Source organism: Penaeus vannamei, chromosome 2, assembly GCF_042767895.1.
Source record: "Penaeus vannamei isolate JL-2024 chromosome 2, ASM4276789v1, whole genome shotgun sequence".
NCBI lineage: Eukaryota > Metazoa > Arthropoda > Malacostraca > Decapoda > Penaeidae > Penaeus > Penaeus vannamei.
Genome location: NC_091550.1, coordinates 6,538,490 through 6,550,989, shown reverse-complemented (window position 1 = coordinate 6,550,989; position 12,500 = coordinate 6,538,490). Strand labels below are relative to the sequence as shown.

The 12,500-nt window shown below is 34.7% G+C and overlaps 1 protein-coding gene and 1 pseudogene across 2 annotated transcripts; one reads left to right on the top strand and one right to left on the bottom strand.

Annotated features, from left to right (window-relative positions):
• Nucleotides 1-2,787: 2,787 nt before the first annotated feature.
• Prp19 (pre-mRNA processing factor 19) lies at nucleotides 2,788-11,113 on the bottom strand. Of its 2 annotated transcripts, none has more exons than XM_027370766.2 (11): nucleotides 10,957-11,113; nucleotides 8,231-8,380; nucleotides 7,958-8,099; nucleotides 7,338-7,476; nucleotides 7,017-7,211; nucleotides 6,651-6,773; nucleotides 6,338-6,433; nucleotides 5,881-6,048; nucleotides 5,366-5,504; nucleotides 4,961-5,165; nucleotides 2,788-4,772 (listed from the first exon to the last, which is right to left on the bottom strand). In XM_027370766.2, exons 1-11 carry the CDS (start codon nucleotides 10,973-10,975, stop codon nucleotides 4,631-4,633), a joined length of 1,518 nt encoding a protein of 505 aa, XP_027226567.1. In that variant the 5' UTR covers nucleotides 10,976-11,113; the 3' UTR covers nucleotides 2,788-4,630. The 2 variants fall into 2 exon arrangements, with proteins under 2 accessions (XP_027226567.1, XP_069985485.1); XM_070129384.1 differs by having other exon boundaries at nucleotides 10,730-10,962.
• A 511-nt stretch (nucleotides 11,114-11,624) lies between these two features.
• The window catches only part of LOC113818568 (selenoprotein M-like), a 10,144-nt pseudogene continuing 9,268 nt past the window's right edge, over nucleotides 11,625-12,500 (top strand).

Genomic DNA, 12,500 nt, shown 5'->3' with positions numbered 1-12,500 from the left:
TTTTCCTTTAAAGTCTAATGCTTGAAGGCTCATTAAGATCTTCGGATATACTTTTTCCAAAGTTTTGAAATGTTGTTAGGGAGTTTGAAAGGATAGCCTCATAAATCATCTGCATATTACTGTTTTGGGCAATTGCATAGAGAAAATACAGTGGTAGGAAAGAAACTGTTTTTTATTTTTAACTACTACACTATCTTTCCCAGTATTATCTGTATTTTGGAATTTTACTAAGGATTGATTTATGGCAATGGAAGTTTTACAGAAACCAAATCCTACTGAATAGGATTCAGTAAAAAGGAAGAACATGCAAGATATTCACAAAAATGCAAATACTGCAAATTTTACGCACACATAATAGGAAGTTGTCATGGTTGAAAGGGAATGAAAATATGATGTTTGGAACTTGTCAAGTTTCTTGTCAGATATGGTGAAATCTAAATTAGGTCATCCATTTAGGATTTTCAGCACCTGATAAGGAATTTGGCAAGCTGAAGATGTCTTTTCATAGTTTTAATCATGGTAGTGTTAAACAAAAATATGTTCAATAGGCTTCCTTATTTTTTTAGACAGGTTATTGAAGATATCAGATACTATACAGAATTATGTAAGGCATGTGCAAAATTTTCTTGGAAGATATTTATACCTTTCAACTCAGACTTATTAGCTCTTTGAATTCCGTATTACCAAAGAAGAATGAAAAAATCTAAACTGGAGAGTGAAAAGAAAACATCAGTAAAGACATTTTTAGGGATTTAAAATCTGCTTTGACATATCATACATAGCAAAGAAGTGGACTTAAATGTTAAACCATTTATGCAAAAATGTCAAAAAAGGTCCTTACAGTCACATATTACTATAAGAAATTATGTACTGTCATGGTTAGGAAAAGGAGAGAGGCAGTTTTATTAAAGGATGATATCTAGGGAGAGATTTCAGTAAGAAAATAGTGAAATTTGCAAGTTATTTACAAAATTAGCTGTACTCGTATTAATTACATGATTAACTGTCAACAAATAGAAAAAGAAACATTGAAATTACATGAGATTATACACCATATATATTAGCTGAATTATGTTTTCTCTGGAGATCTAACTGTTTTGATAGTAGGGGATTTTACAAATTATGATATATCACTTTACTTTTTAACTCATATCATGTTGCTGTGTTTCTGTAGAGAGAAAAAAAATAGACAAATTTATCACTGCTGCTGCATAAGTAACACGTGATGTAATTTTTGTTAGGAGTTTAAAAGTTAAGGAACTTGTGTGAGATATAGTAAAGAAGGTTAGATGTGATATATGAAAGGCAAGGACATATTTTTTCATCCTATCCTAGAAAAAAAAGGAAAACTGTCATGTCTCAACACATTTCTGTTATATGATATTTTTGGGTGGCACCAGGTGTACATGCATAACCATTGTGCCATTATTTATCAAACCACAAGCCTTTCTTGTGTGAATGAGTGAATGTATAGAAAGAACTTTGTATAGATTATATGTAAGTGAAGTTGTGCTGGTCATATCTAAAGAAAAACTTATCAGATAAATGGTTGTTTTATTTATAGTACCTTACAAACCATTTTGGAAATTCCATCATCAGAAATGTAATAAAAATGAAACACATTTCAAGTTTTTATTTCGAATATGGGTTTTCATTATATCTTCATCAGAAATACACATATTTTTGATGAAGATATAATCAAAACCGGTCAAATACATCTCTTGCACCGGTAAGCTATCCATTCTCTTTCGTACCTTTCTTTAAATACAGTTTTAACAAATATGTGCTATATATTTTACCTTTGGACTTGATTTTTGCCACTAAGCAAATGAGTTGCATATTTCTTTTGTAAATGTTTTAGCTTCTAAAGGTATTCCATTAAATTAACTTAGAACTAATCTGAATCTTTCTGCATTAGGTACAGTTTTCATCTTCATATCATATCTTTCTATACCTGTGATGAATAACTTCGGTGTATGTCATGTTCATTATTTTTATAGGCCTACCTCTTGAGACTCCCAACTAATTCTGCCACTGACTTACACAGTAATATTTTTTTCATAATGGTACCTACCCAGTGTTTAGTTCCCATATTTATCCACACCTCTGAATCCCTATGGATTACACATCCTATATTTATGCACACTTGGTGAGGATGGAGGGGCAAAAGGTAAACTGTACCAGTTTTCTTACTGGAAACCTAAAAATTATTGAAATGTTTTCTGTCTGTAGATTCCAGAAATACATCTCATTCTTTTATACACATTGAATATGACAGGAGTGACTAATTAGTGCACTCACGTACTTTGTCAATTTCAGTTCATATATAAAAAAAAATTCTACCGCATCAACATCTAAGGTCATTAGCGACTTTAACAAAATATAGCAATAGAAAACAAAAGGAAATACAGAAAATTTGCTTTTGAATGCTCCATGTTTGAGTAATTCCCTAGGCACACACACGTACCCATAAAGCATACATTTAAATTGAGACTTGGTTTAGGGCATTTATCATTGCTTGTGATTTCTCTACTGATGTCTTTCTATCTGCACCTGCATTGGATTTAGATTTAGTAACTATAATTGTCCATGTGAACAATTCCCATACTATGAAAGGAGGCCTTATGTCACCTCATCTGGTAATGCTAAAATATTCATATTTTTTCTATATATTATTTCACCCTTCATTGTTTCCTTCCTCTCTCTCTTCACATATCTATCTATCTTTCTATATATACAGTATATATCCCTGAGCAAGTCTGGATAATATAAAATAAATTATCAATATTTACTAATAATTTTTTATTACCATACATTACATTTAAGAGGCTCTCATGTCTTACTCATTCATCTTACATCAAATTAAAGACAGAAGACAAAACTGGCTGCAGAAATCTTGTCCCAGTTGCAAGTATCTCAAATTTCTACTCATTTCCATACCATCTCTTCTTACCAAGTACCAGCCTAATGTAATCCTTTCCTTTTTCCTCCTTTACATCTTAATAATAAATTTATAATTTCTAAAGTTACATATCTTAAACAAATAGTAAAAAAAAAAGGTTTAGAGACAAACACAACTCTAAAGATTATATTCTTCTCCATGGAATTAAACTTACATAATCAATCACTTTCTGCTCTTTAACAATTTTACTGAATAATAAAGAGGCTAAACGGACATCAGAGTCTTAAGCATCTATTCTTTCATAAACTTTATTACAATTTTGTGTATGTGGAAATTACATAAATGACACAGGCTAAAAATCTATTGTACTTCGGTATGACTGGCTGCATGGCAAAAGATATCTTGTAAGATGTACCAACTGGGAATGAATTTGGAACAAAATAGAATCATAAACAATTTATTAACAATAGAAAAAAATGAGAATGCAAGATAAGAGAAAAGAATGAAAGAGAAAGAATAATAAAAAAAAACATCCCTGAAACACATTCATTCTGAATAAATGGAAAATTTTTACACAACTAGTACACTGAAAACTTGCTGCTGTGAGCCACTTGATACTGCCTGGACATGGATACAAATCAATCTTTTTAACAGATGTAAAGTATATACACACAAAATGGTATGATTTCTCATAAAAGAAAAGACCAAAAAACGAAAATAAACAGCCAATAAACTAAACACAACATTATTACAATTACTTTTGCATATGGGAATAGCAATTAGGAAAACAATTCGTACACCATATTGCTTGGCATTATCATGAAGATGCAGATCCATGTTGACTTCTAACCAATAAAAAAAAAAAAAAGTACATATATATATAATCACTTTTTTGTGATATTACAAGCATTTCTCTTTTTCTCATATTTTAATTCTGAAGCATCTTAGAAACAGTTTTAGTTGTGCACTACTTTATATAAGCATCATAAACATTAAAACACATAATTAAAAGAAACAAAACATGAATGGCTTGCTTGAAAGATCACCATATATGACCAATATAACTTTCTTCTTGGCATCTCAGTCTTGCCTGTGTTAGCACTAAAGGAATGGTATACCCTGTGCATGACAACAAAAAGCTGAGAATCTATGCTATTATTGGTAATAAAGGTATGACACATTTTTTGACAAAAAGAACAAATAATGATGATAATAGCCTGACTTACCAAAGGCATCATACGAAAAATATGGTTTCTCCATTCTTTGTCTAGGGAAGACACACCATCATTTCCAGACAGGTATTATACTTCCTATAACATTTCCTATGGATACAATACCGTTCGTTTGACAGGATAACTGACATTAAAAAGATAATCGATCATGAATAACACCAAAAGGAACAGTGAGTTTGATTAAAAAAACAATAAATAACAAATTCAATCAGAGCCATAAATAATACTACAATGAAGTAAAACTGGCCCTCTAATGTACAGTATGATTACACCGCAGCTGTTTCTCTCTGACACTGTCCACGGTGTCCACACCAGGCATTCTGAGCAAGCTTCCATTTTTATAATGCATTACTGACCTTTGACATACAGTGCAACATAGTCACATATACCTGCCAGTTTCCTAAAACTGCAACAATTCATAAAAATTTAAATAAACTAATCTTGCTGCTACTCTACATATCTCAAATGAAAAAATTCCTAAAAATATATACACCTCTCACGGCCCATAGATCTTCAGGGTTCTGTCCATTGATGTAGATGCAAGATAGCTTGCATTTGAGCCAAAGCGAATACCAGTGGCCATGGCAGTGTGATCATTGAAGACCCGCAAGTCTGTCCATTGCTTACACAGGTATACTCTGTAAGAGAAAATAAAATTACCCATCTTAACCATCAATGACAAACAAATAAAAAAGTGGATTTAATAACAATCTATCAGTAAAGAAATATAACAACAAGCACAAACCCAAAAATATGTCAAATGTACATTGCACATGGCTCAACATGAAAACCGTCAAAGCTCCTTAAATAACAGATTATTACTCACCTAACATCAGTTCCTGCAACAGCTAAGTATGTGCCAGACTGATCAAAGCATAAGTCCATCACTTCATAACCTTCATCAAGCTGAATTGTCTTGAAGTTCTTGAGCTTACGCAAATCCCAGAGTCTCACAGTGGAGTCCTCAGCTGAAGTTGCCAAGTAATAACCATTCTCACTGAAGGCAATAGAACTAATAGCCCCACTGTGACCTGGAAAGACAGAAAGAGAAATAAATAAAATGTTACCTACACTGAATGGGAAACACACAAGATCGTCTTCTCAGTATTTCAACCTGCATCAAATTTACATAGAAGAAACACTTTGACAAAGATACTTTATAGTGACTTTGTCTGGAGCGTTCTCTTAGATTCATATCCAGAAAAAAAAAAAGAAACTAATTGAATCTTACCTGGAAAGTTGGCCACATTAGATCGTTCTTTCAAGTCCCAGATCTTGATAGTGGCATCTTGAGTTCCCGTTCCAAGAATGAGACCATCAGGGTGGAACTGGGCAGCTGTCAGAGGGGAGCTAGCAGATGTGTCACTTACCTAGTGTAAAAAATGACAAAATTAATCATACATGTAAAATAACAAACACCAAATCACCTGACAATATGTCTCAATTCATAATTCTAAAAATTCAAAACTGAACTGCTATGATCAAATCTGCAAATTTCCATAGTAATATACAATACCTGTCATATGGTATTATTAGAGCCTCGGCAGTGTCATAATACAGACACACTAATATCTCTGTGCAATAATATGGAAAAGCCTGTAATTTACATTTAAACTTGTAAACATTCATCATGTGCATAAGATACATTTTAAATTTCCAATTAAACAGGAAAGACCAACTAACAAAGTAGAAAAGCTCTTTGATGTCTTAAGGCCCACATCACAGTCTGCCTCCATTTCAACTCACTTTACAAAGCACTCGTCCTGTCCTGATGTCTGAGAAGGCCCAGTTGTGGTCACGGGAAGCAGACAAAAGGTAATCTCCTGTTGCATGAAGAGACAAGCCAGTGACAGGTCCATCGTGAGCTCGGATCAGTTGCAGCGTTTGAGCAGTTCCCACATTCCAAACACGGATCTAGAAAATGGACATTTAGGTATCATTAAATACTTATCATACCTCACTTTTATGTAACATGATAAGCATTGGATTGCATGGGTTAATGCCTGAAGCAAATAGATGTAGAAAAAAAATAACAATAATAACAATAATAATAATAATAATAATAATAATAATAATAGTAATAATAGTAGTAATAGTAATAATAACAATAATAATAATAATAACAATAATAATAATAATCAGAGTATAGCCTACAGATATCATTTCGAGTTATTCTTCAAATCCATCATAAATAGTTACATACCTGTGTATCTGGAGAAGCTGTGATAACAGTATCCTCTGTGGGGTGATAAACCACACAGGATACCTTCTTACTATGGCCCTTTAGGATAGCAACCACCTGTAAAGGATAAAAATTTCATTACAAATAAGAAATCTTTTAACCCTTTTTCATAGAAACCAGTGTGGAAGTATGCATTTACTTCCAACATGGTAGTGACACAAGGAAGTGATCTGTAAGCAATTGGAAATCAAAGGATGACTCATATCAGGCTGACACTTACATACACACAAATTTATGATCCATCTCTATATTTCTTTTGGTATATGTATCTTACCTGCTCTGTATCCTTGTTAAACACTGTTGCATTCTTGTCACTTCCACCAGTGACAATTTTGCTGGTGTCCTTCTGATGCACATCCAAAGCCAAGATACCTGGTACTGAAGCACTATGCAAGCCCTGTGGGGAAACAGAGGATACTTTAATAATCTTTCAAATATATTGGGTTATGCTTACACATAATGTAACTACCATCAAAGAAAGTTTCGTTGATAATCATAAGCTGATAGATATTTTCTTCTATAACCAAACTATTCCTTATCCACTCTTACAATAACAGGACTTATCTATAGGAAATGCTGTTCTTCAAAACATCAGAAAAAGTTATTCTTGAAATAAGATAGGTAAGTCAAGAGAGCTTACAGGATGTGATGCAAGTGTATTGAAGCTCCTGATCTGTTCCGATGGTGTAAGCCCCTCTGGAATTGTTCGGCCTCGTCTCTTTCGTTCTTGTGTGAGAACGGTGGCTGTGTCCTGCAGGCGAGCTACCACATCCTCGGTTAACCCTGCACCCTCTCCTGGAACATCTGCTGCACCTCCTGCTTCTGCTGTGGCAGCCTAGAAATATATTCTAATATTAGATTGCTTAAAAATATTTCTATATCATATTGGGTAAACTGAGAAGTCAAATCATAATAATAAAATAATAAAAACACAATAAAGGTACTTAAATAGACAACTTACAATTGTTGGTCCAGCTGGGGTAGCAGGTGCAATACCGGCCTGTGGCTTGAGTGTTGCCAAGGCCTCACGAGCAGCTGTTACTTCCTTGTTCAGACGGGCAATGACACGAGTAGCAGCATCGTGCTGATACAAGGCATGACTGGAAAAAAATATACATGTACTTTTTTTCTTTTTCTTTTGAAAAGCTAGGACCTGCACATCTTAAATATCAAAACCTCTACATGATAAAATGAGTCTTTGATAAAATAATTATAAGAGCAAACAAAACAATTGTATTATGTATAGTTTATCTTCATTTCCTGGCAATTCAACTATGAAGAAAATAGTGCAGGCTCGATTTAGGCAGAATATACAAAAGGATGGTTTCTTGGCCTTTGACAGACCACTTCTTCCTCATTGACTGTTTGACAGTGTCCAACTACTGATTTGGACAAAAAATTGCAGACCTACCAATAAAAAAACAAAGTCTTAAGTTAGCCTGGATAAAACTTAACTGATACAATCAAGAGAATGAAGTAGTTTCTGAAAGCCATAACCTGAAAGGTAGTGTAAAACCTCTATCAACTGTTTCATGCCCTATCTTAGCACACTCATGTATAAAACTTCTTCAAAAATCCAACCTGAGTTCTTGGCGAGCAGTTTGCAGCTGCTGACGCAGAGTAAAGGAGTGAAGCATAACAGCATCCCACTCATCCTGCAGGGCTTTGAGGATTGCAGGAATACTAGTTGCACTTGGAGGTTTTGGCTTTGCAACAGTTGGAACTGCAAGAGGCAAGTAAAAGGCCTTGCTTAAAATAGAGCTTATGGATTAAAGTTTATAAATTATTTTTTCCAATGTTACAAACTTACTGTCTCATTCAAAAGCCAGAATTATCAATTGTGAGTAAACATACCTTTTAAGTCAATCAGCTGTTCAACTCTGAGTTCCTTGTTATTGATGGGGTCTGTTCCATTTTCTGCAATGTACTTCTCCAGAAGCCGGCGCTCAAAGACAGCGCCCGAAAGTGGGGATACCACTGGCTGGTCTGGCACCTCATTACTTACTGTGAAAAGATTATTAGAAAACCTTAATTAGTATCACGTCCCTAAGAACAAGAGAAGAAAAAAAAAGTACCACAACAATTACACTTTTGGGATAAAAAAACAATGAATGCAAAGTAAAATATGGTTACAATCATTCTGGAAAGTAAATCTAATCCAGTGAAGATTCATAATTTGCACCCAAGTAAAAATTAGCAAACCTCTATCATGTAATTTCTGATAAGACAGATCTTGGTGACCTCTATAATGGTTACCTATCTCCCTTTATCTTAACATTTTTCACTATTTTTAACCTCTTTATGCCATATGCAAGATGGCAAGTATCTATGCTATACATGGTCAAGCCTGTTTATGTTGCACAGACTAATCAATTGTTCAATTGTTTAGCCATGATTGCAGTCACTGTGGATCCACTTGGTACACTCTATCTCTTTTTTCCCTTTTACTGAAACATCTTTACATATTCTGCAGTTAAATCCACATACAGCAGGAAAACCATGCTTCTCATATTTTTAGTTTGTCACTTGAGCTTAAACCATTGACAAGCCAATAAAAAAAGGGAGATAAACCCTAAATTACATTCCAACTTCATTAAAAATCAGCAAACTAAACTAAACCTTGATGCCACATTTACTGTAGTACAGTACTTCAATGTTACCCCTGCCTTCAGCTATCAATATTAATATTAGCCTAGTGGAAATGGAATTTTGTAGGGGGGGGGGGGAGAAATGCAAACAATACTTCCATAATTTTAAAGGTATGATATGAATTAGTGTACTAAAGACATGCAAACTGGAAAAAAATACAACCAATCTTCTTCACTACTACTTTCTTATTAGATCATTTAACTTACATTTGGCAATCAACCCTAACCATATTACCCAGTACTGAGAGGTGTAGACCAGAGCCTGACAACCAAAGTGAGAGGCATTCCTTTTAACCTATTTCTTCTGGATAGTTTGAGCCATTTCCTCGAGTTTAAATTGGAGCACAATTAGCTGTATGCAACACACTGACGAGCAACCTGCCTGGGCGATGTACATGTCCATCCTCGTTATTCAACATCATCATATATCAGCTTGATTCATAACCATAGTGAGTCTGAACAAAAAGTGTAAAGGTGTAGTTTTACTAGATGCACACCCAACAAGCTGCGAGTTATCGAGGCTGAAATGTGCTAGGATGGTAATAAACTTGAGAAAGACATGTGGGCAACTGCATGCATAAACACTCTGCATGGTGGTAACTCGGGTCACTCAGGCAAATAACCAGTTTGTCCATGACACAGATATCAAACAACCCTGAGGCAAAGTTATGAAGGAACAAGCATCCTTTGGAAATCAGAATTATTAATCTTTGAATGTTTTGAGGAAACACTTGTGGTACGGTTAACCAAAACTCAAGAGAAACAAACTGCCCTATGATTAAATAAAATATGCAATCCAACTTCTGGGGAATAAAGATGTGAAATTTAAGAATATGTAAACGACATTAACAGTTGTATGCTTAATGAAGTTGTGGAATCCACTCTTTGAAGCACAAAATCAACTGATACACCAAGATAAGGCCAGAGAATAAGAATATTGTACTTCTGTAACTGAAAATCCTAAGATTATGTTAAGACGTCCTACAATCACAAAAATTCTAGTATAAGAAAATTGAGTCAATAACTGATGTACGTTACACAATTTCTTTAAGCATACGGCCATAATATGCACTTCATGGACCATATCCGCGTGTCTGCCACTGGCTTTCTCACTATCATTGACAAATCTCCACCATATATATTCTGAAAACACAGTTTGTACACCTTCTCCTTGATTTATCAAGTGACAACTAGTCTCTTCTTTGCCACGAAATACATAGTGATGGTTTGTCGGCCTTTACCAGAGAGCTAGCACCAATCACTAAACACTAAACAATTTTCAAGTTTGGTACAATCAGCCTTCCATCACAGATCATAAAAAGTGGAGTCATCTAGAAGCAATAACATAGAGAGTGGTGCAAATGCACGATTTCCATATTTTAAAATTTTTCACTCAAGTGGATGGCTGCAACAGAGATAATATCATCATCATGAGAGGAAACAATACTAACTAAACCGACGAGATAAATACTGGATGATATATTACTTCATAATGCCAGTCTAAGAAGCTTAATAACTTCGAGTAGACATAGAAATAAACGATGGGATTCAAATCTCTCTCACCCTCACGCTCCAAAACACCCGAGAAAACTCCTCACTTACGAAAATACTAGTTTTCCATATATCACCAATATACAGAACTTCACCCCCATGCCGTCAAAATTCTCAAAAACAACCATCTCGGTAAATAATCAGCCCAAAATACCTTCAAGAAAAAATATTATTTCTTGTGCATCGTGGCCCTCGAGCGGCAAGCGTCTACCAGCGGCTATCACGGTATCTCCTTATTCAAAATCTACGCCTCTATATCTCACAATTCTTATATCCTAAGATGCACAAGGCCATGTCTATTCTTCATTAAATAAATGATTAACGAAGAGACTGAATCTTGGGAGATAAGTGGGAAAAACTTGGTGAGCGACCATCACTTACTTGCGCATATGAGAGACATGTTTTGTTTATGTGGTCAAATGAGCTCCCCTGTTGCCTGGGATTAAAAAAATTACACGCTTCGCTGTCATTTGTAGAAAATAATTCATTTTTATATTTTTGGCGTCTTGTATTGATGTATATGTGGCTCTGGAAAAAGCATAGGTTGAGAGAAAGTGATATATGAATATATCTTGATAAAAGTTCGATTTTCCAAAGGAAACATTTCAGCCCTTCGAAAATGGTTAATACTCTGAAAAAATATTACAGTTAAATTCAACAAAAAAAGAATAGAAGCTATTTGATAAATGCCTACGAAATATCCTTTTTATCTTTTTAAATGTTTGTTACTGATACAGAGCACCACATTCCTTAAAATTATGGGCTCATCGTCATCATCATATCTTTCGGTAATGTATAACACCGCGATTTCTTACTCTTCATGAATACTTAAATCAACACACCTTTTCTCTAAACAGAAAACATATCATTTCCTTAGTTCCTAATGGGGAAAACATATACAATTCGGAAATACTTGTTAAATCAATTCACTTCAGACAGTGACAGAGAAAATCGAAATAAACAAATTTTACCAAATTAATGCATTGCACCAACTTTAAAGAGAAAATAACAACAGTAATAAAAAATAACATGATTGCATTGCCTCAAAAGCCTTCGTTTTTTAACCCTCTCTCGCACAGCCTCAGTCGGCCGCTCGCAACAATGGAGAGAGGTCATTCTTCGCTGAAGCTCCTCATTGGGGCCCTTCTCTTGTCAGCAGTTTTTGCCGAAGTTACGGACAAAGATGTAGTGAAGGCTAGAGTGGAGGTAAGATTAAGAATGGATCTTCAATTAAGGAGAATATACATACCTGACGTCATTTGGGAAAAGCGTAGATACGGCGTTAATTATAGGTATACCAAACCTATCCAAGGACCGAAGTGGCTGAAAAATCACAGGTGTGTAAACATATTGATTGATACATCGTGTACACCCCTCATGACATCGAACACTAACTCATTTTTAGACCGAATGACAGATTAATTATTCGGAAAAACGGAAAAGGTATACTGGGAAAATATTAAAGGTGTATTGCAATGCACAGTCCAGTTTGCAGCAGCTAACAACATCCTTTGAGGGTCGCTGTCATGCACGCCCATTTGGATTTTCGTTTGGTAATTCTGTCAGTTGGAAATGAGGATTTGATATGCTGTATTATTTGAAATTTTATTTATCTATTTATTTATTAGTAGTAGTATTGTTGTTGTTATTGTTATTATTATTATTATTACTATTATTATTATTATGGTAGATACTATTACTTTGTAATGGGATATGCTTTTACGTATTTACAGTTAACTATCTACGTTTCCATCTCTGTCTATACATCTGAGTCTGCTTGAACGTCTGCTTTTCTGTGCATATCTCTGCTTGCCTAGGCATCTGTCTGGCTGTCTGTCTGCCTGTGCATCTATGTGTCTGCCTGTGCATCTATGTGTCTGCCTGTGCATCTATGTGTCTGCCTGTGCATCTATGTGTCTGCCTGT